The 24,753-nt window shown below is 35.1% G+C and overlaps 1 protein-coding gene across 4 annotated transcripts in view; it reads left to right on the plus strand.

The window, feature by feature from the left end:
* Positions 1-9,473, plus strand: part of LOC149797723 (MSL complex subunit 3-like) — a 60,762-nt gene extending 51,289 nt beyond the window's left edge. For 3 of the 4 annotated variants that reach the window (XM_089962652.1, XM_089962653.1, XM_089962654.1), the window contains 2 exons: positions 460-544; positions 6,966-9,473. In XM_089962652.1, coding sequence (XP_089818778.1) covers positions 460-544; positions 6,966-7,035 — 155 coding nt within the window. In that variant the 3' untranslated portion in view covers positions 7,036-9,473. The remainder of the gene's footprint in view (positions 1-459; positions 545-6,965) is intronic. The other variant, XR_016421872.1, reaches the window with a different exon arrangement.
* Positions 9,474-24,753: the final 15,280 nt, after the last annotated feature.

A 24,753-nucleotide genomic window follows, 5' to 3' on the forward strand; every position in this document is an offset into this window, starting at 1 on the left:
CAAAGACATTTATTGCATGTGTGATAGTATTGTGCATATCATATCAAAGACATTTGTTGCTTGTTTGATACTAGTATTGTGCATATCGTATCAAAGACATTTGTTGCTTGTTTGATACTAGTGCTGCACATATCGTATCAAAGACATTTGTTTCTTGTTTGATACTAGTGCTGTGCATATCATTTAAAGATATTTATTGTGTGTGTTTGTAGTACAATTGTTGTACAGATCATATCAAAGACATTTATTATGATGCAAACCATGATGCAGCTTGGTCCAGTTCTTCTGTCTCGAAACTCATCATCCCATTTTTCTGAAAACAGTGACCTAAAACAACTTCTTGAAAATGAGCTTTCTTCTGTCTGTCTTTTTGTCTGTCTCTCTCAGAAACAAAATTGCTCTTCCAATACAGGAATGTGAGACATGTTTCAAAGATAACTTTTGCTATGTCTATTACAGTAAAGCTTCCAGGCCTTCTCTCCAAGATGGACATGGCCACTCATAAACTGAATGCTTTTGTAAAGCTGACAAAGTATTTTTTAGAGTAAGTAGCTTTATATCAAAGGTTTTTATGCAGCTTTTCTCTTTTCTATTTTATTGACATGTAAAGTATAAAATCTGTATTGCTTTGGATTTTTAAAAAAAATCACTTAAAACAAAATCAATCTGATTCAAATCAGATCTCCGCTATCCTACATGAAGATCTGATGCCAACTGCCTAATGGTCATGTTTTGGTGAACTTTGAATTAAGCCAATGGAAATGCAACGATCAAAAATCTGAAAGTGAATGAAATCATTCGGTACACATTCATGCTCTTCATCCACACTGCTTAGTCTCCAAATGCGAAGATATAAGACTTCATCTGATTGGTTGATAAAATTAGCAATTATGGTAATAATATAGGTTACAAGAACATGACCCCTAAGCAGTCACTGTCAGATCTTCATGTAGGACAGTGGAGATATGATTTTAATCAGATTGAACAGAAAGTTAGAATTCTGGTCAGGAAATTTATTCTGGTAATAATAATTATTGAGTAGTACAACACAGTTATGCAATGTGGGTATGTGAGAAAGCTTGCCAGTAGCTTCTCGATGGTTGGTGGTTCTTTCTGGGGATTTCCCGGGTTCTTCCTCCACCATTAATACTGGCCACCATGTATAGCCTATCGTGTGCTGAAAAATGGCATTAAACCCTACAACAACAACAACAACAACAACACAGTTATGTTTTGTTGTTTTTTTTTTCTTCACATTTGTAACTGTACTTTAGTTTCAAGCAGTTTTCTTTGGTCACATCCTGGGGGAATATGGGTCCCATTCCCAATCTAATGATGTTTATTTCCCAATTTTGATTTGAAAATTTTAGAATTAAACCATTAATGGAAAACATTGAAATGACATTACACTTGAAATATGTGTAACTTTATTTTAAAAGTTCATAACAGACAAAACTTACCATGTAGTCAAAAATAAATTAGGATTTATTTCCTTGTCCATGAAATCTCCCAGTTGTGTGCAGTTGATCCATTTATATCAGCTTCATGGTCCATTTCAAAAGACATAGGAATGTCCCTGGTATCATCTGGGTTTAACATTGATATGACTCAAGTTCTGCCATAAAATATCACTGCAAGTTCTTGTTGCTATCAAAATTATTTAAATATCCCAGAGTTCGCTAAGGTCTGATTAATAACACAAGCAGGCTTTCTTATAAATAAAGGTCACCAGCAATCATATCAATATACTCATGTGTAGAAGGCGTTTAGTTTTGAATCTCTTCTTCTATAAAATGATGGTTGTTAACAGCTCAGATTAAAAAAAATGCACTTTATTATTTGCATAGTTAAGTTTCCATCCACTTTTGTATGCAATCGATTTTTATTTGGTCAAGACTGAAGATGCAGTGCCATTTTAGTCCCATTTTCTTATCTGCCATCAGTTGTTGTGTGCGAAGATCCTATTGTTATTATATAATAAATGCTAGAGGTAAAATAGATGGTTTGCTGTATTGTTGCAGTGTGTAATAAGAAAACTGGGAGAAAGAGAAGAAACTATAAAAAAAAGTGGGTGGTGAAAGTTAGTCACATAGACTCACCATACCCATCAATTGGCAGAATTTTTCTTTCATCTTTCAGTGACGAAAAGTTAATTGTCTAGAAATACTGTACCAATATATATATATATATATATATATATATATATATATATATATATATATGTATGTATGTATCCTGTATCTGATGTTAGTACAAAAATTATTGTGGGAGCCTTCTAAATTTGGATATTTGCTCAGCTCAGTTTCTCCTGAACTGGATTATATCTGCCAAATGTAGATAATTCTGAGACAAATAGGTTTTTTATCCAGATCATTCAATCATTCAATCTAAGTTGGGCAGTTTCCCATTAATTTTCCCGCATCTTTACAATCCAGTCCATCTAGGACCCCATGACGCTAAGTAAGACTTGTGATGGATATATTACGAAAAATGCAGAGTGTAGGACTAAGTGTCAATCGTACATCATACTGCTCCGGTGGCCTAATTGGTCAGAGTGTCCACCTTGGATTTGGGAGGTTGTGGGTTTGAAAAAACATATTTTTCTCATTTTATCAACTTTGCCCATTATAACACCAAGAGCAGACCAATATAATATAGCGGGATAGTAATAAGCAACACATCAATAGTCCCCTGGATACTTTAAGCCAGTGTTGTGTTCTTATGGGAATATCCTTCTGTAGTGTTTTGATGGGAATTACCTTCTGTAGCGTTCTGATGGGAATGATCTTCTGTAGTGTTCTGATGGAAATGATGGGAATGTTCTTCAGTAGTGTTCTGATGGGAGTGTCCCTCTTTAGTGTTCTGATAGGAATGTCCTTCTCTAGTGTTATGATGGGAATGTCCCTCTGTAGTGTTTTTATAGGCATGTCTTGTAGTGTTCTGACGGGAATGATGGGAATGTCCCTCTGTAGTGTCATGATGAGAATGCCCCTCTGTAGTGTTTTTATGGGAATGTCCCTCTGTAGTGTTATGATGAAAATGTCCCTCTGTAGTGTCTGATGGGAATGCCCTTTTGTACTGTTATAATGGGACTGTCCCTCTGTTGTGTTCTGATAGGAATGTCCTTTTGTAGTATTGAGATGGAAATGATGGGAATGTCTTTCTGTAGTGTTCTGATGGGAAAGTCCCTCTTTAGTGTTCTGATGGGAATGTCCATTAAAACACTTTTGTAATGTTCCGAGGGGAATATCTCTAATGTTATGATGGGAATGTCCATTAAAACACTTATGTAGTGTTCTGATGGTAATGTCCCTCTTTAGTGTTTAGATGAGAATCTCCTGTAGTGTTCTGATGGGAATATCCTTCTGTAGTGTTCTGATGGGAATGTCCCTCTTTACTGTTCAGATGGGAATCTCCTGTAGTGTTCTGATGGGAATGTAGTGTTCTGTTGGGACTGTCCCTGTGTAGTGTTCTGATGGCAATGTCCTTCTGTAGTGTTCTGTTGGGACTGTCCCTGTGTAGTGTTCTGATGGCAATGTCTTATATAGTGTTATGATGGCAGTGTCCTTCTATAGTGTTTTGATGGCAATGTCTTCTGTAGTGTTATGATGGCATTGTCCTTCTGTAGAGTTCTGATGGCAATGTCTTCTATAGTGGTATGATGGCAATGTCCTTCTGAAGTGTTTTGATGGGAATGTCCTGCTGTAGTGTTCTGATGTGAATGTCTTCTATAGTGGTATGATGGGACTGTCCCTCTGCAGTTTTCTGCATGGAATGTCCTATAGAAGTCTGATGGGAATGTTTTTTGTAGTGTTCTGATGGGAATGTCTTCTATAGTGTACTGATGTGAATATCCTTCAGTGTTCTGATGTGAAAAGTGTTTTGATGGGAATGTCTTCTATAGTGTTCTGATGGTAATGTCTTCTAGTGTTCTGATGGGAATGTCTTCTATATTGTCCTGATGGAAATGTCTTTCTCCAGTGTTCTGTTTGGAATGTCCAGCATTGTTCTTATATTAATGTATTCTGTAGTGTTCTGATGGGAATGTCCTTCTGCTGTGTTCTGATGGGAATGTCTTTCTGTAGTATTCTGATGGTAATGTCTTCTATAGTGTTTTGATGGGAATGTCTTCTATAGTGTTCTGATGGGAATGCCCTTCTGCATTGTTCTGATGGTAATGTCTTCTGTAGTGCTCAGATGGGAATGTTTTCTATAATGTTCTGATGGGAATGTCCTTCTGTAGTATTCTGATGGGAATGTCTTCTATATTGTTCTGATGGGAATGTCCTTCTGCAGTGTTCTGATGGGAATGTGTTCTATAGTGTTCTAATGATAATGTTTTCTAGAGTGTTCTGATGGGACTCTTCTATATTGTTCTGATGGGAATGTCCTTCTGCAGTATTCTGATGGTAATGTCTTCTGTCTTCTGTAGTGTTCTGATGGGAATGTCTTCTAGAGTGTTCTGATGGGATCTTGTCCACTGCACATGAATGTATCGCTTTGCTGTTCTTATCCAGATGGTGCCATTTCCACTTTTGAAATCCTTCTAGGGTTAAAGGATGAAACAGTTAAAATACTTATAATGAATGGGGGGAGGGGATTTTTACTTTTTTGTTATTTCTGCACAAGTAATCTATTTTGTAATTCTAATCTCAACGTGAAACTTTTTCTGTACAATCCTGTTATAGAAGAGAAGAATTAATAACCTAAGTTGATGAATGCAGGAAATGGTTACATAATCAAAAGATCAATAATCAGTAATAAAGGAAATTTAAGTGCTAATGCCTGTTTTTATTAGCCTAACCAAAAGGCTTCCTTTACCAATCTTGTCTATGTGTGAACAAAATATGAAAAATGTTTGATGAAGAAAAAAAATGAAGGTAAAAGATTTTAAGTGAAGTATTTATTTATTCATTGACATCTTCCAGAATATCAGTCCTGTGATTGGTAAAGCTATGTTTACTGAAAGCTTCACTAACCTAACATGGTTCAGGTTTCATTACCTTGGAATGAAAACCTGTATCTGATAACAAAGAAGTAGTCACCTCTCACTCAAAGAACAAAAGCAGTATTAACTCTAACTTAGGTGCATACAATACGAACACAGAAGGTGGGTTTTGCATCTTCAAATGCAATTCTTATTTTTAAGTTGTGAATAATTTTTGGTCTTACTGGTATGTAACTATCTACTAGTTCTGCAACCCAGCCGTACCATTGGCCTTTTGGTATTCATAAAAGCCAGCTTCAGAAGATATCTATTGAAGCATTTTACTATAAACCCATAATGATCTTTCTAATGCATGAGGTTACCCTTCAATCTTGCCCACGCAGTCAGGAATCTTTTTAGCATCTCCTCAATCTCTTTTAAGATAACAATTGCCACATGCAGACACCAACGTGGACATCTTGAAAATCTTATCACTATTTCTCCTGAATAAATGGTCATATTAGCATGGAAGACTTGGTATGAGGTCCAGTTGGTTGTAAATGAAAATGGTGCCAATCTGACACCACTATGGCCATCATATCTTGCAGATTTTATTATTACTGTTTCTCCTAAATGGCTGGTCATATTGACATTGTTCTTTCACTGATGGTTTTCTTAGGATGTCTAGTTGGTCCTAAATGGAAATGGGGCCAGTTGGATGACCAATATGGCCACCATTATAGCTACCTTTAAAATCTTGTTATCATTACTGCTACAAAATGGAAAGTCATATCAACATGATGGTTTTCATGAAAAGACTTTTTATGTTGCCTTGTTCATCCTAACTTTAAAATGGTGCTAATCTGATACCCAGTATGGCCACCTTGAAACTTTTGTTATGGCTGCTTCTCTTAAATGGAATGTCATTTGACATGGGGTTTTCATCAGAAGAATTCTTGCAGTGTCTAGTTGGTCCTAAATGAAAATTACCCTTAGTATGGTCAGCATGCTGGTCATTTTGAAAATATTGTCATCTCTATTTCTTCCATTGTCATATCTTGAATTTCTGAAAATTCTTTTCAGCAGGTCGATCATTAGTCACTTTGAGGGACTCTTGTTTAACAAATCATATCTAGGACACTACAAAAGTTGGGAAAATATGATTCAGGGACATTAACAGAGATTATTAATTTCAGTGGCATCATTCTTGTATAATATGCTTTATTTGCCGTGAATTATCTTATAATAATAATTCTTAGATTTTATTCTGCTTTAAAATTATTTTACATGTAAACTGAAATATTAAACCATTGAACAATTTCTTCCTTTTGATTCTGCTGGCTGTCATCACTTTCACAATTGCTTGAGGCTGACATTTCCTCTTCACTCTCTAACCATCTATGTTTCCATGGTTATACATTAAACTAGTAAGTGTTCCGTAAAGACCAGATTCTCTGGATGAACAATATTTTTCATGCTTGTCAAAGTAATTTTAGTTTCAGATAGATAACTCTAAACAATTATTACAACAGACAGTTGGGATAGAATGAATGGACTAAAATTATATCATGTTCCAATTTTATCATTGGAACCAATGAAGCATCAACATGTTATCCTATTTTTAGTGGTTAATAAAACTGAAATAAAATATCAGAATGAAATGGTGATGTTTGTTTTTTGTGAAATCTTCAGATTTTTTAATAGTATTCTTAACAGTTTAAGTACAAATCCTGCCGCATGAAATTGCTTTTTCCAGTGGCCATTAAACATCTCCCATTCTCAATCCTTTCATTTCATTTATGAACCATTTTTAGGTCAGAAAAATAAATTTCGATGTTTTAGCATTTAGTCCTGAAACTTTCTGAGTTTAGCACTTTTGTGGCACTTTACTGATTGTTGATTTCACATTATACATTTTGTCAGGGATATCAGCAGCTTTAATTCGTGCAAAAATTACTGAAAAGTATTTAGCTTTCTGCCAGTTTTGTGCTTTATTGTACTCACTTATCATAAACTCCTAAATTATTTGTATCTTCAGGTATGTGATTGATCATCAGGCGGAGCTGTTTCCAGAGGATTCTTATATTTTGGCTAGTGAAGCAGTTTAAAAATCGGAGTCTCTTGCCCATTATGATGATTTATTCTTTTACCCAGATCCTTTAATCCTTAAGGCCAATCTTGCTTAGATTGGATTGACAGTTTGGTGGCTACCTTCAAATGACACAGTATATATAAAGCAGGCTTTTCAACATCATCAAAATGTAAAACTTTACTATTGGTTCCATTCCTTGTACATTTGTTGTCTAGTTCTTGGATCATTTGATAATTTTACAGTTCAAATATAAGTTGGAAAATGATGATAATCAGTTTATCAATTAAATGGCAGACATAGAAGACCATCCACAAAAGCATTTATTCAGTACAGTAGAACATCCCTTGAAAGACCACCCCTTCAGATAGGTGGTGTCTCATAACAGGTCATACCACTATATAATCAATAAATCTGTGCATTGAGAATATGGTCTTTCAAGGCAGGTGGTCTCACATAGCAGTGGTCTTTCAAGACAGGTTTTACTGTATTGACACTTTATATATGCATTATAGAAAAGGTGTTTTAAATAAAATGAGCAACAAGATGCGCAATGTATACATGTGTCTTTCAGCATATTGACTCGAAATCTAGAAGTATACAATAGCAAGATACATCAACCTCTTAACATTTCAAGTCTGATGATGGGATAAATGATCAGCAAAACATAACAATACTTTGGCACTTGAAAATTAATATGTCAATATTAAAATTGTTTTGCTGAAGAAAAAAGCATTAATCCATAATTGGTTGTGTTTTCCAAGATATATTTTTGGTCAGTAAATCTTTTACAAGTAAAGCTCCTTCTTTGAACTGCATTAAAATATTGAAAGTCAACACTTGGACCCAGTCATAAATATTTCTTGGAGTAGTCACTACCTATAGGCAATCACCAATTGACAATAATCCCATGTTTAAATAATGTAAGTAATGCTCAATGTAAAAAGCGTTTGTTTCCTTGATAAAGTTCTGTAAAAAAAACAACTACTTTACATTCATGGAGCTAATTGTTGTGGTTTGGTTCAGTTTTCGCCCCAGCTTTATATTTAATTCCTGCAGTAACCATTTGTTGCTTTTATGCTTGAGACAGATGATAAAAACTGTTTAAATTTTGTTCTCAGTATCACTACACTAATTGAGTCAATCACCTGTTATTGCATGCTGTTATAGTCTCTATGGGAATCACGAATTTTGTTCTCAGATTTTTCTGCAGATTTGCTAGCCAGTGAAGTTCATTGAGTTCATCCTCATTAAAACCCAAACATAATAGGAATTTCATTGAGTTCATCATTAAAACCTACACATAATAGGAAGTTCATCGAGTTCATCCTCATTAAAACCCAAATATAATAGGAAGATCATTAGGTTCATCAAAACCCACACATAATGGGAATTTCATTGAGTTCATCCTCATTAAAATATACACATAATAGGAATTTCATTGAGTTCACCCTCATTAAAACTTGCACATAATAGGAAGATCATTCATTGAGCTCACCATTATTAAAACCCAAACATAATAGGAATTTCAAAGAGTTCATCGTCATTAAAATCTACACATAATGGGAAGTTCATTGAGTTCATCCTCATTAAAACCCACACATAATGGGAAGTTCATTGAGTTCATCCTCATTAAAACCTACACAAAAGGGATTTCATTGAGTTCATCCTCATTAAAACCCAAACATAATAGGAAGATCATTAGGTTCATCATTAAAACCCACACATAATAGGAAGTTCGTTAAGTTCATTCTCATTAAAACCCACACATAATGGGAATTTCACTGAGTTCATCCTCATTAAAATATACACATAATAGGAATTTCATTGAGTTCATCCTCATTAAAATCTACACATAATAGGAATTTCATTGAGTTCATCCTCATTAAAACTTGCACATAATAGGAAGATCATTCAATGAGCTCACCCTCATTAAAACCCAAACATAATAGGAATTTCATAGAGTTCATCCTCATTAAAATCTACACATAATGGGAAGGTCATTGAGTTCATCCTCATTAAAACCCACACATAATGGGAAGTTCATTGAGTTCATCCTCATTAAAACCTACACAAAAGGGATTTCATTGAGTTCATCCTCATTAAAACCCAAACATAATAGGAAGTTCATCAAGTTCATCCTCATTAAAACCCAAACATAATAGGAAGATCAGTAGGTTCATCATTAAAACCCACACATAATGGGAAGTTCATTGAGTTCATTCTCATTAAAACCCACACATAATGGGAATTTCATTGAGTTCATCCTCATTAAAATAAACACATAATAGGAATTTCATTGAGTTCATCCTCATTAAAATCTACACATAATATGAATTTCATTGAGTTCATCCTCATTAAAACCTATACATAATAGGAAGATCATTCATTGAGCTAACCCTCATTAAAACCCAAACATAATAGGAATTTCATAGAGTTCATCCTCATTGAACCCACACATAATGGGAAGTTCATTGAGTTCATCCTCATTAAAACCCAAACATAATAGGAATTTCATTGAGTTCATCATTAAAACCTACACATAATAGGAAGTTCATTGAGTTCATCTTCATTAAAACCCACACATAATGGGAAGTTCATTGAGTTCATCCACATTAAAACCAAAACATAATAGGAAGATCATTGAGTTCATCCTCATTAAAACCCAAACCTAATAGGAATTTCATAGAGTTCATCCTCATTAATACCTACACATAATGGGAAGTTCATTGAGTTCATCCTCATTAAAACTTAAACATAATAGGAAGTTTATTGAGTTCATCCTCAGTAAAACCTACACATAATAGGAATTTCATAGAGTTTATTCTCATTAAAACCTACTAATAATAGGAAGTTCATTGAGTTCATCCTCATTAAAACCTACACATAATAGGAAGTTCATTGAATTCATCCTCATTAAAACCTACACATAATAGGAAGTTCATTTGAGTTAACCTTCAATTAATGGGAAGTTTATTGAGTTCATCCTCATTAAAGCCTACACATAATAGGAAGTTCATTGAGTTCATCCTTATCAAAACCTAAACATAATAGGAAGTTCATCATTAAAATCTACGCAAAATAGGAAGTTCATTGAGTTCATCTTCATTAAAATTTATTGGAAGTCCATTGAATTCATAATTAAAATCTACTAAAAATAGGAAGTTCATTGAGTTCATCCTCATTAAAACCTACACAAAAGGGATTTCATGTTCATCCTCATTAAAACCCAAACATAATAGGAATTTCATTGAGTTCATCATTAAAACCTACACATAATAGGAAGTTCATTGAGTTCATCATTAAAACCCAAACATAATAGGAAGATAATTAGGTTCATCATTAAAACCCACACATAATGGGAATTTCATTGAGTTCATCCTCATTAAAGCCTACACATAATAGGAAGTTCATTGAGTTCATCCTTATCAAAACCTAAACATAATAGGAAGTTCATCATTAAAATCTATGCAAAATAGGAAGTTCATTGAGTTCATCCTCATTAAAACCTACACATAATAGGAATTCTATTGAGTTCATCCTCATTAAAACCCAAACATGATAGGAATTTCATTGAGTTCATCTTCATTAAAACTTGAAGTCCATTGAGTTCATCATCAAAATCTACTAAAAATAGGAAGTTCATTGAGTTCATCGTCTTAGCTATGGTATACTATGATGGAGCAGATGGATGTGATTCAGCTGTTTCTGGAAAGGTCCCTCACACAAAAACTTGTAGTAACATAACCTATGCTGATTTTTGTTACATTTTGTGTCCGTGTTTGTGCCTAAGATAAGAAAGATAGCTTTGTTGCATCTCAAATTAAGGTAATATGCTGGATTTCATGAGAAATATAGAAAGTGAATGGAACATATATGGAAGTTCTTTTGCATAGTGCTAGTGAGGAAGATACATAAAGATGAATCTCTTCAGATGACCAATCAGAAATAGATATACACACCTGTATAGTTATGTTAAGAGTAATATTTCCAGTGGAATGTAAATATTTACCCTTTGCATATTTTACTGTTTTTAATGTTAAAGAAAATGTAGTTTGAATTACTTTATTGTGAATTATTTGTCAGCTTTCGTGTAACTGTCAGAAGTAGATCTTGAGTCACATTGTAAGTTTCAGACTTCATTTGCATCATGTGATTGTTCATCCAGTCATTTTGGATCATGTATCAGTGTTACAAATAAAAAAATAAAAAATATTAAATGTTGAAACTTTTTGCCGTTCCCCCCCCCCCCCGCCCCGCCAAATTTTGTGAAGAGGGCGTAACCCTTGTCCATTAATTTATCCAGGATATACAAGACCAGTTTGTTTCTCATTAGAGTATATTTCCCAATCACATGAAACATAAGAAAATAAAGTTAGCTACCACTAGAATCCAGCAATCCCAGAATAACAAAATTTGAGTCTTTCCTATCTATATATTGTATAGACTTACCTATTACCTTCCCTTGGGCTTGCTAGGTGGTTACTAGTTGTTTTTTTATCAGTTAAAATGTTGCTGCAGTATGGACATTATCATCCCACACTACTTATTCAAATCCTTCACAACCGTCATTATTTTATACAACATTCAAAACAGGGTCATAATATATTGTGTTTCAAGATTTCTGCAAAGACTAATAAACTTACCTTTAAATAATGGTAAATTATTTTTCATAATTTTTGGACTTTGTCTCATGGGACCCGGTAAGTTACATGTAGTAGCAGTAAGCCGTACATGTTGCTGTACTGAAAATACAGTTGACTTGGTGTTTTTTTTATGGGAGCTGTTGTTTAAATTTTGAGGTGGTTATTGACCCTTTTTACTGTTTTTTATTGCCTTTTAAGGATACAATCACAACCAAATGTTCTAAATGTAAGTATTTTAATGCTAGCAATGTCACTTGTCTTCCTTGTATGAAGTGCACATTCGACAGCACCTTGTAGTATTTACAGTTCTTGGTCAGAAGAAATTTTCTTATTTGGTCCTGAGGAAGAGTCGGAATATAGAGAGAAAAACAAGTCAGTCCTGAGGTTAATTCAGGAGCTCATTTTGCCATTGCATTTGTTGGTGGTTTTGCCCCTTCACCCCCACCCACGCACCCCAGAATATTTCATTAGGCCATTTGTTTACTGTGTTGAATTTATTGCAAGAGTGCCCTCACAGCATTTGGTAGCCTAATGGGCAAAAGTCCATCCCACCACATGACCTCATATCCTGTAAGACAGGGTTCATGGGATATGGAACTGACCCAGCAAACTGTTCATACCAGCTGTTTTCACCTCATGCCAATGTTCACTGGTTCACCTTGTCCAGACATCAGGCAGACCATGTGTACTATGTAACCGAGGATCAATTCATTTGATGGGTAATGCTACATGTTGGCCACCAAAACCGTTGCATACAGCACCATAAGGAAACTGCAGTAACTGATCCATTCACTTTGCAGGCAAGCCAGCCATTCAGCCTTCTGTTTAGCTATCCTTCCAGCCAGTTGAACATAGAGTATTGGTTGCCTTGCCTTAAATCACATTCAGCAGATCTCAACTTTTTCGCCATTTCAGGTGGAGAATTAACGGTTTGATGCCTAGGGATGATGTTACGACCAATGCCTAGCTATCTGGTATGTTGTAATCAGACATGGAAGATTTTGCCAGCCCAAAAAAGACCCCACATTGCATGCAGTACAAGCCTTGGTCTGCCTCCTATTCCTGAAGCTACAATGATGAGGACAAAATCTAGTTCTAAGGTCATAATGGAAGAAATTAGCTGATTTTGACACAGCCTGAGTACCTCCATCTCTCAGCAAGAATTATAAAATTAAGACTTGAGTAGATTTTGAGGATAAGGAAGAACATCCCTCTTGCTTTCTGCCAGTCAGCAATAATCAGATTTTGGTCCTCTATCAGTCTGAATTCCGATATTGCATGCGGTGATGTATTAATAGTCTCAAATAGTTTTGATGTGTCACAATGATATGATCTAGAATGTTTTTTAATGAATTCATAATAATCTCAAAATAGCGATTTAGACCAAAATGTAAATGAGCACTTTGCAGTTCTATTGAATAATTTTTAAATAATCATTCCTTTGAAATTATATCAACACAACAAAAGATGAGTGCAAAGACTGAACTTAAGGTAGGAATTAATCATTTGTTGACTTCAACCTTATATGAAAACCTAAAACAATAAAATGACGAGGATGTAGGTCAAAGTTACCTTCCAGATCATTCAAGTTTTTATAACAAAAGCTAGATCTTAAACTTAAATATCAGTTAACAATTTATGTATAATTTCAAAACATGAAAAAAGCAAGTATTCACCAAAACTCTATCCTCATCATGGACAATGGTCAAGCACACAATGCAAATTAAGTGTACATAATCCGTGTGTCCGTACATGTAGTTGTGCTCCAGTTCCCTAGTTAATTTCCACACAGTCACTCCAGTTCTTTATCATCAACTGTCACCAAACTTTGTAAATAGCTTGCATGTTGAGAATAGTACACGACAATCTATATAGAGGTCATTGGATAAAACTCGGATGCTGAAGGTCACAGGTTCGAATCCAGGTCGAGTTCTACCAAAGACTCATAAACATGGTACTAACAGTTGCCTCGCTTGATGCTCAGCATTGAGATTAGCGTTAGGACTGGTTGGTCTGGTGTCAGGATAATGTGACTGGGTGTGACAAGATGCCCCAGTGTTAGAGATCACTGCAGACATCATCGCGATATGACTAAAAATTGTAAAGCTACGTTAAAAATCCAAAAACACCACCACCACCAAATTGTGTGGATGGTTTGCACTTCGATTTGGGACTCAAAGGGCCATGTCACTGGCTGAAACTAGAAAAATGCTTTCCAAGCAACAACTTAGGCTCAACCTCATCAGCTTGGACGAAACTTTGGGATGGCTTGTACTTGCAGTAGGGAATAATCCATTTGATTTTGGTGTTTAACATTCAGTGGTCTAGGTTGCCATGGCTAAAAAAATAAAATTGGTTTCTGCACATAATTTTAGTTTATTTACTCATATACATAATAATATTTAAACCAGAAATGTTGAAATAAATTATTTTGGTAACTACTTAAAGGACGCACAAATTGGTCAAACAATTACAAACATGCACACCAGCACAGGTCTACTTAATTCTGACCATCCAATGTCAACGCTTCCCTCCACAGACACTTTGAAAATAAATGGTCTGTGATTATTATCAGCATCCAAGAGATGCATCTAACATTATTATTGGCGGAAGATGGAGATTACAAAAAGGTGTACAAAGTAAGTCTTAGTACATGAAACTTTTATTCTTGATTCTTTTAAAAATTTCAAACGTTAAGAATCACTATTAAAACGTCAAAGACTATGGTGGGGGGAAAATGTAATTGAAAAACAAAAATTTCAATTTAAAATTCTATTTTTAATTTTTAAAGACTCACGAGGAAACTTCGAGATTGCGAAAGAATTAATGAAAAGAATCGTAACGAACAAAGAGGAGATATTTTGCTTATTTATTCATGTTTGTCAAGTCAATGTTAGTGGGAAAGATACATATTGGTCACTTTTTCCGATCGCGGTTCGTTGTATAGATCAAAAATAGTCTGAAAATATGTAAGTGCACATGAAAATATCGACCGATCACAAATAATAATAGTAATCTAAAATAAATATAAAATAATTATTAAAATGAATAATAAGTTTTTAATGAAATAAGCTAATTAATTTTTATTTGTAATCACATTCTTTGCTCCGTAACTTTTATTGCTATTCAGAAATGTTCCAAACCTAAGTCTTTTAAAATGAAGGATTCGTAGTACCAAAGTATAATGCAGGAAGGAAAATAAATTTTAAAAACTATAAGTATAGATAAATTATTTTTGCTATCAAGCCAAACTTGCTCCTTAGAACAGAATCTTCAGTAAAAAGTTCAACTTGAGTCACCAATACTTCCGTTTCATAAAAGCAGAATATTAGATAAGTTTTCCGTTAATTCCTTTTGCAGAAAGTCAATTGGAAAAGAGTTCCTCTGGACAGAAGACTGAGATCTGTGCGCCAAAAAGAGTAAGTTTTCATTTTGGTTTTTGAGGAAATCATTTTAAAAGTCAAGGAACCATACGATTTCTTAATTTTGTGTATCAAGAATATATTGTCTGCATTATGAAAATTGTATTAACTATATAAATATCATCGTCTCAAAATCCGATATGTTCTCTTTTAATATGTGGCTGTCTGCGATAAGATTTCCTCGTTTCTCGTGCATAAACATGTTCAACGCACCATTGCTTGAGTAACATTTTCTCGCAAGGCTGACCCATCATGACATTTCAAACAGACTGATGTGTGGGCTTTGGATTTTTAACGTAGCTTTAACAACTTTTCAGTCATATCGCTACAATATCTGCATTGTGACAGTTTATAGTGATGTCTAGCACCGGGGCATCATGCCGCAGACATGTAGCATGATGTCCCACCTGGTCACATTATCCTGACACCAGGCCGGCCAGTCCAAACACTAACCTTTTAATGCTGAGCTCCAAGCGAGGCAGCTGTTAGTATCATTTTTGAAAGTCTTTGGTATGACTCGGCCGGGGATCGAACCCACGACCTTCCGCTTACGACGAGGACGCTCTAACCATTAGGCCACCGGAGCGGTCACGAACAGACTGATCTAGTTAGAGATTCGCTGTCAAACACAGTTGCATATAGACCGATGTGGTCACTTTCTTTGATGCATATGAACTTGGCTCGTTATTCGTGAGAAACGAAGTAATCTTGAGACGAGGTACTAACCTGAAGTGCATACAAATTTAGTCTAGACCAATATCCAAGTTATTATGGAAAGGTGAAAGGTGTTTTAAACCCCTGCTTCCAATACATTTAACAGATAATTCACGTTGTCAATTGGTGAATCATTCCATGGATCAGCCCATCCGTCATCCCATCCTCTTACGGTTATACTTTTCAAAACTTGAGAACACAACGGAGACAAATATGCACCTTGTATGTGACTTGGGCAAACATGGGTTACAGTCTACAACTAGTCACGCTGATATATTTCCTTTGTTTAATCAGTAGTTCTTATGGATTTTGTGTCTATGCTGTAAAACATTTTCACTCGAATCTGACCTATTGTCACCAAGTCCGAACGTTCTAAACGGTCAGTGGTCAATTTGTGTCGCAGAAGAAAATTGGGTTACTGTGGCCAACTTGAAGTAAATATGTGTCGGAAAATAAAACATATTACATATTATTAATATTCATAATGTTATATTCCAGTCATCAATAGTGCCGAGGACAAAATCTGTATTATCATCATAATCACCACCACCACAACCACCATTTGAAGGCAACTAACATCAGTAAGATCCTTTTCACACTGTTGCTATGGGTTGTTTCTACTTTTCAGATGGTTCGCAAACATGGACACTGATGAAGATTCTCCAAGGTCCCCATTGGTTAAAGCGGTAGGGTTTTTTTTCTTTCCCTTTCTGACTTCTTTTAATTTTCGTTAGAAAAAAAAATTCTTTTAAGTTTATTGTTTGCTTGAAATAGAACTGTTAAAATAAAAGTCTCCTCTGTTCCGTAAAATGAGGATGTTCCTCTCCCTACCTACTCAAGTATTATACATGTCTTCTGTCAATCTAAACGTACATATATCTTTTATAAACTATTGACATAGTGATTTCCATTTCAGTTTAAAAAATAACGAAAACGTTCTCATGGATGGTATGCACATTTCACGTATCATTTCTTTGCGATCTGAACAATAATAGTCTTTAGAAAATCGCGCGCGATGAAACTTAGCAATAGTAGCACTGTATACGAAGCTAAGGTTTCGCTCCACATTTTCGTAGATTGCACAGGGATGAATATCTAAATAAAAATTAAATCCCAACATTTTAAAGAGGGACCGTTTTTATTTCAAGTGGAATTCAGGAATGCATATGTAAGTTGGAGTCAGTTTTATTGCAGTATTCGGTACGTACCTTATGCTGCTGATATCTAGCTCGGTATGATTAACACAAGGTTTAAATACCAAACTATGTGGTTGGTGTTAATGCAAAACTGCATCGGATGCATGAGATGAAATCATAAAGGTTCTGCTTGTAATATTTCTTGACATCTTTTATATATAGAGGTAGACAAAATGAAGTCCTTAAATTTCGATATTATTATTTTGGAAACAAATTCTTATGTTAGAAGAGAAACTTAGCAAACATACCGCCTTTAGGTTATTTCCGACTTCTACTTATAAGTAGAATTTAAACGGGTGTGTAGTAATTTTGACTCAAACATACGATAAAACCTTTAGCTACACAGACAGTGAACGTTTTCTTGGATTAAGAAACGTTCAAAATGTCCCTAGTATTGAGCCGTAGAGATGGTAAATCATACATACTACATACGTGTGATCAAGTGAAGTGTTGTGAAAACTCAGGAGCATAACATGCTCAAATTGTATTTAAGTTATATGCACATTTTGTCTTCTAACTACAGATTATACACTTTTAGAGAGATATCTTTGGCGGGGTGAAGTGTGTTTGTCGTTTTGATATTTTCATGCGTCATATAAATGTTTGCTTTTCATAACATCAGCTTCTAAATTTGAGCTAAAAGAAGGAAATATTTTCAAGAGTTTTACTTTTGCGGTCACCAGTCTAGCTAGCATTAATATTAGTACCCATAGTTCGAAATCGTAGCTAGAGACTGGCGCGAATTCGAAACTACCATAGAACTGTTCAGTTGCAACGCACTTTGTACGTTCAACATATCTACAAAATAATGGTTTCTGTCGAAAAGAAAGAGAAAAACATGCGCGATTATTTTCTGGTTTTTTTTGTGCATGTACACATAATAATGCTGGACTCAAACAGAGATGGATCATTAAACCAATCCAATTTATCTCTATTCCTACAATGAAACCCAAAGTCATTAACGGAAATGGCGAACGATGCACTGATCGAAAATAGCAGTGCTATAAATGGGTTCAGAAACATTAGTGCCTTGGACATATCAGATACCTGCCTTTCCATCCCGCCATTGCACAGGTTCAGTACTTTAATAAGTTCATACTTGAAAAAATAAAACAACTTGCAACGTTTTCGGCCAAGAGAAATGCTGTACTTATTCGGAGTGTTCTCAATTTCCATAAGGAAATTTTGTCCTTTTTGCATTTTGTGTAAAGATGTAAGATATGCATAACATCTTGCTAAAATTACTTGCATGTAATTTCTCCTTTCTTCCAGATAGAGCAGCTGAACAAGGATGACACGTTTGCACACGAAAGAAACGGTCCCAATGAGATGCAATGAACGATATATTAGTTTCAGAGCATCTCAACAAGGATGACGCATTTGCAAACGAAGAGAAAGGTCCCAGTGCTACGCAATGAACGATACAAGTTTGCTTTGAACATGAATGAAAGATTATTGAGCCTTCATGAGGATGAAACAAAAATGAAACTGTGATTATACTGCTCATCGAAATAGAACTGATGCAAAATTTAATATCGTTGTCTCCTATTAGTTTGTGAGAATATTTACTAATACTTATTTTTAAAACAGTGGAAATCACGTGAGCAGAAAATTCAGGGAAGGATTCAAAACAGTTACATGTGGCCAACCCTTTGTCCAGATTCTGACTGTTCGGCTTCTTTAGCAAAGGAGTTTATCATGTGTGATCGAACCCGCTGCAACCCCATTTCTGTACCTGCAGGAATATCTCATTCGCTCGCATCTTTAGTCCTTGTCTTTTAATCTTCATTTTTGAAAAAATTGAATTGATACAGTGTCATTTGCTAATGTACTGGACTATACACCTCATTTACTATTTGAAATTTTGAATGGTTTTATTATTACAGCATTCTATTTTCCGTAACTTCTTTTGTAAAATAATATATATTTTTTTTAAAGTTTATCTCGTTATCCATGTATGCATACATGCATACGTAGTCAGTTGAACACTTGAATGTTTGCACAAATGAACACAACTGCATAAATAAATTAGAATGAGATTTGATAATACAAAGCATTATTGTTTTCTTTGCAATATTTCATCTATATTTCATAATCATTCCTTTGTGACTTTCATGCCAAAATCCCAAAGTGATGCGATTGATATTTGCACTGAAGAAATTGCTTGTCTTAGGACGGTAATTATAAAAAAAGTATAAAAAATAAATTGAAAAAATCCAGACATGAGCAGGTTTAAAAGAAAGTTTGAAGATAAAAACCAATATCTGCTACAGATTAAACGATTAAATAAAACTATGTCAACATAAGCATTTACGAACCATTTGTTAAATAGCAAATAATCTCAAAGATCAAAGGTCGGGAGCAACCTATTTTCTTTGCATATGATCCCAAATACCAATGGGGAGAGAAGCTTTAGGTAGTGCTCTACAGTTTTGCTTTATACAAAACTAATTTTACAACTTTTCCTCACTGGATATACTGGCTATTTATTGTTATTATTATATTTAAGAAACCGATCCTATATCTTACGTATTTTTAAAAGAACATTTGATTCCCTTTATTTCGGTATATGGTTCATGGGTGTAATATCGCTTATACATTATTTGCTAAGTTCATCATGCACGATGATAAAAGATATGGAAAATAATGGCACAAGTTGTCATATTTATTTATCGTGGCGATCTACAGTTTCGTATCTTGCATAGAGTTAGATTTTGAAGAAAACGAATTTCATCAGTTTTCTTCACTGGTTTTACTGTCTATTTAGAACAATGACCTTGCAAATATTAGCCATTGTTAAAAGAACTTTTAATTCTCTTCTTTGGTGTACAATTCATGGGTGTATTATGAATGAGAAATGACAATTGTTTTCCTGACCGTGAAAAGTCCTTGAATTTCTCAAGTATTGATAAAAGTCGGGAAAAACCCGGGAAGTTTCCTCCACAACTTGGCGCCCGAAACAATTACATAATTGAGTCGTAACTGAACTGATCGTGAGTTAAATTTATCGAGTTCTAACCATAACATTAGGAAATTGCAGTATAGATCATTTGGGTGCTTGCGATAAATAAATTTGTTGACACAATCCAAACGCTCAGTGGATTAGATTCCTCTGGTAGACTTTTTGTAAACAGACAGTTCGATATCCGTATATTTTTTATGGAAGGTATGAAAACCAGTCTAGCATCAAAAGAGGCCAATATGGTGGCCTTAATGCATAGCGGCTTTGCGGATGGGCTAGCGAACTAAAACGTTGTTAAATCGAGTTATACCTGCATGAAATTGATATGAAAATTATTTATTTTCTCAGAAATTGCGAGTATTAAAATCGTTATGTCTTTAATCTGCTGAAAGGGGATACAACTAATGCGCTGATGAAATCTGAGCTGGAACTTGCGATTTCGATTGCTAGGCGCACGAGCACACATAATCTCATAACTGTCATTTTCAAAAACTTTGTAGAAAAAATATTAAATGAAAGTCGTATACTGGTTGTAATAAAAATACAAAAACGAAAGAGCACAAAATTCTCTATATTTCTTCCGAGACCAACTTCCGGAGTTTTGTTTAATCACGTGACTACCACGTTGACATGTGCTCTCTCACGCAGCGAGCATACGAAGCAAGGAACCAGACTACTCTGCTTAATGAATCCCACTGCCCAAGTTTCTTGTAGTTGTTCTCGAAATAAATATGTTGAGAATTTTATATTCTTTCTGGTTTTTACAAAAGGTACCAGACTTTCATTTCATATAATTGAAATCTTGTACAACGACATTAAAAAGGAGTTTGTTGTTGATATCGCGTGACTATTGGACTTCCGGTGTCGTTATTTGAGAGTTGTGAAGTCATGTGACTATTAACGCAAATGGCGAGTAGAGGGTTAGATTTAATCTATGCTGAGTTTCGTCTAGCTTGCCAGCGATTAAAGACATAACGATTATAATACTTGCCATTTTTGAGAAAATAAATAATATTCCTATCGAGTTCGTACAGGTATAAGTCGATGTAACGTAGCTTTAAATATGCTAGGCCCGCTGGTAAGCTATCTTACGGTGGTGACAGATTACCAATTTTTTATATGTAATTGCTCTGGACTCATGCTCCATCCTAAATGTCCATATGGGGTTGGAATATTCGGAGGAAACCTGGATTATAAAAATTTTGAATCTCTGAGCTGAACTTTGGTGCGAAACTATTACACAGTGACATGTAGCTTGAAGCATTGGTTTCAGATCTTAAATAGAACACAGGTGAAATGGGAAATTGTCGTCCCTTATATTACCAATTAAGAAACGACAAGAGCCCATGTATCAATACAGGTTTTGGGACTGGTTTATTGAACTACAAGAAAACAAGTTGAGTTTACAGAAAATTCAGTCCTTGTTTATACAACAATATATAATTTTGAAGGTCTTTTGTTAAAATTTAAATCAACCCTTTTGTAAATGTCTTTAAATAACGGAATTTTTAGGCTGGTTGAAAAATCTTGTTTGAGATTTTATTGACACAAATAAATTCAGGGTTAAACTTTGTTCGTTACAAGATAAGATTCTAATAATTTGCATTTTTCTTTCATACTGTGATAGGAAATGTTTACTCTGTATTACATGCACATATATTGCTCTAGAATTATTTGGAATTAAAGGTTTGAAAGGAAACAAAATAATTCATGCTCATTATGTTGTTTCCAGGTAGCAAAATAACGCATGTCAGCAAAATCAATGTAAAGTTAGAATTTGTATTCTGTACACTGAAATGGCTTTAAATACCAATTTATACGAATATAGTCAGATTTGTTTCGTGTGACTCATTTTGTGGTTATGTACATGATTTTCTTTCCTGACACATGTTTTGGAGAGTCTTGAAAGAGAAACGTCTTCAGATTCGGAAGATGCATGTTTTATAATCCAGAATGTTCTTTATTTCCATTCTGTAATGGTCATATGTTAACCTTGAAAAAATTAATTTCATCCTGGAAAAGACCTGGAAATTTATATTTAGAAAAGCGTGTGAACTATGCACCCACAATGAAAGTTTAAGGTTATAAGTGAAGCTACCGGTATATAGGAGTTTTATCATGGGCATGCGGCACAGATGGACCCACAAACATAGATGAACAAAGTAAATCCCATACATCGCCAGCTTACTGACATGAAAGTATAAATGGAAACATTTTAAACAGGTACAACTCTAGACCTTTCAAAAAATTAAGGTGAATTTTATTTTGATTAATGAAGCATACTTTAAAAGAGTCCAGATATGTTCACTAGCATAATATTCAAATAAAAGTGAAGCAAAAAGTTAGTAATTTGCAGGTTAAATCGTTCTTCTGGTTGCATTAAAATCGGGAATTGTCCAATTAATTTTACGTGGGGGGGGGGGACTGGAATATTTTAGCCTCAAAACAACATATTTCCACCTCTTTAATGGCTTGAAAATAGCTTATCATATATATTACACTAGTTGAACAGAATCAATTACTGGAGGTAATAGAAGATTTAAAAAATCATCTGGATTGTCAGAAAAGCTGATTCTCCCCCTCCGCCAACAGTTTGTGGTTCCCCACTAAATACAGATATTGCCGAAAATGTAAAACTCGTACAGTTGTTGTCACTTTATAAATTCGTTCTGGACAGGTTGTAAATTAATAATTTATGATATTGTGCATGGCATGCCTCATGTTATCCTGTTTCATAAATATGCTCATGTGAAGAGTTCTTTTGAACAAAGCACTGTGTCATATTGAAAATATGTCAAGTTATTTCCCAAAAGAAATCTTGAGAAAAGCAACATGAAAGCATTCTCTTCCCTTTTTATGCATTATTAACTCCATACCATTATAGCCATATGCACAGAAAATTGATGAAAATTCCACTATAAAGGTGGCTAAGATGCACATACTCAAAGCACACTTAAAAAAAAAATTGTACACAAGTGGCAAATGAGTTGATGGTAAAATCATATATAATGACCCTCGAAAAGTCTACAATTTTGATCTTGAAGATGGCACCAAAAGAATGAGATGTGATGAATCCTCCAGGTTTTGAGTCCGAGCGTCCCAATGACCAATGACCTTGACCTTAGAACTGCAGACCTGTCAGCTGGGTCATATGACGTGGAGCTGGAAACGATTTCATCAAATTTATGAAGTGGTTATAAAGTAATGGCCCATAAAGCGAAAAAGGATATGCCCTTTTTGACGTAATCCCCGGGGGTGGGGTTAGGGTAGAGGATACGACTCAATATACTAGATACTGTTGAGTCCAGATATGTAGCAGGACAAAGTTACATGAAATATCTTCATTCGTTCAAATGTTATATATACCTGCACATGGACATAGATTGCTAATTTGTATTTTCCCTTGTTGTGACTTTAACCTTGAGACTGAAGCAATGTCAATTGCATCTCTAATTACGATGTCTAGCTGGGTCAAGTTTCAGTAAGTAGTTTCAAGTTCCTAGAAAATGTACAAAATCACATAATTACATATCCCTTTGTCTTGCCTTGAATTGTTGCGGGGGTGGTGGTGTCTATATATGGCACGTGAGACACTGTGTAGTTGTGATATATACATGGGCAGGACAAGCAAATGTGAACTGATGGATGTCACCAGAGTTGCACATCATTAGAAACTTCTTGCCTGGACAATGAGAAATGACAGAATATAATTTGCAACACAATCTCTCTGTACACACACTCGTCCTAATATCGTGCAAGCTATATAGACTGCGACCTTGATGCAAAAATTCAATACCTGAACATTTAATATAAATCTATGAAAGTGGAATATAAGACAGTCAGATTATCATGGATACTTCATCTATTGAAATCTGGGGTTTTAGTTCAACACTTGGCAAGAAATGTATGCATAATGCAGTGGCGTCAGTAGGGTTGGTGTCACCCAGTGCGGTAACTCATGGTGTCACCTCCATGGACCTACTTCTGTACCAGATCAAACAGAATCCTTCGTGATGTCGATTTGGTGTCACACACACACACACACACACACACGATGGTGTCAACCGGTGCGGTCCGCACTCCCCGCACCCCCCACCCCCTATTGACGCCACTGGCATAATGATTGACACGTGACTTAAACTTTGTGGCTAAAATTACGAAAGTCACAAAATGTCAAGATATCAAATTGTACATTGTTTCATAATGCTACCTTTAATGACTGAAAGTTGCAGCAAAGACCTCTCAAGTAAATAACCTTGATATGACCGTGTCCTTAACTTTGCAGCTTGGACTTGATAGTGGTACAAAACACACCATCCAAAATACTATCATTATTTAAATGTCTTCTGAACTACAGCCAAACCATGACAAAATGACATAGTTTATAGAGGTATGATGCATAACTGACAAAATAGGCATCCTACTGGCATGTGAATGCTAGCATACCACTGGCATATGAAGAGTAGCATCCCACTGGCAGTGGCATGCAAAGACTAGCATCCCAGTAGCAGTGTCATGTGAAAACTAGCATCCCACTAGCAGTGGCATGTAAAAACTTGCATCCAACTGGCAGTGGCATGCAAAGACTAGCATCCCAGTAGCAGTGCCATGTGAAAACTAGCATCCCACTAGCAGTGGCATGTAAAAACTTGCATCCAACTGGCAGTGGCATGTGAAGACTAGCAGCATCATACTGGCATGTAAAGATTCTAGTACCATTTGCATCTCATCAGTTTCTGAAAATAATTTCACAATGAAAAGGTGTTGTTTACGGAGTTGTAATAATAGTCTTTGTTT

This window comes from Sinohyriopsis cumingii, chromosome 6, assembly GCF_028554795.1.
Source record: "Sinohyriopsis cumingii isolate HCF-2022 chromosome 6, ASM2855479v2, whole genome shotgun sequence".
NCBI classification, from domain to species: Eukaryota; Metazoa; Mollusca; class Bivalvia; order Unionida; family Unionidae; genus Sinohyriopsis; species Sinohyriopsis cumingii.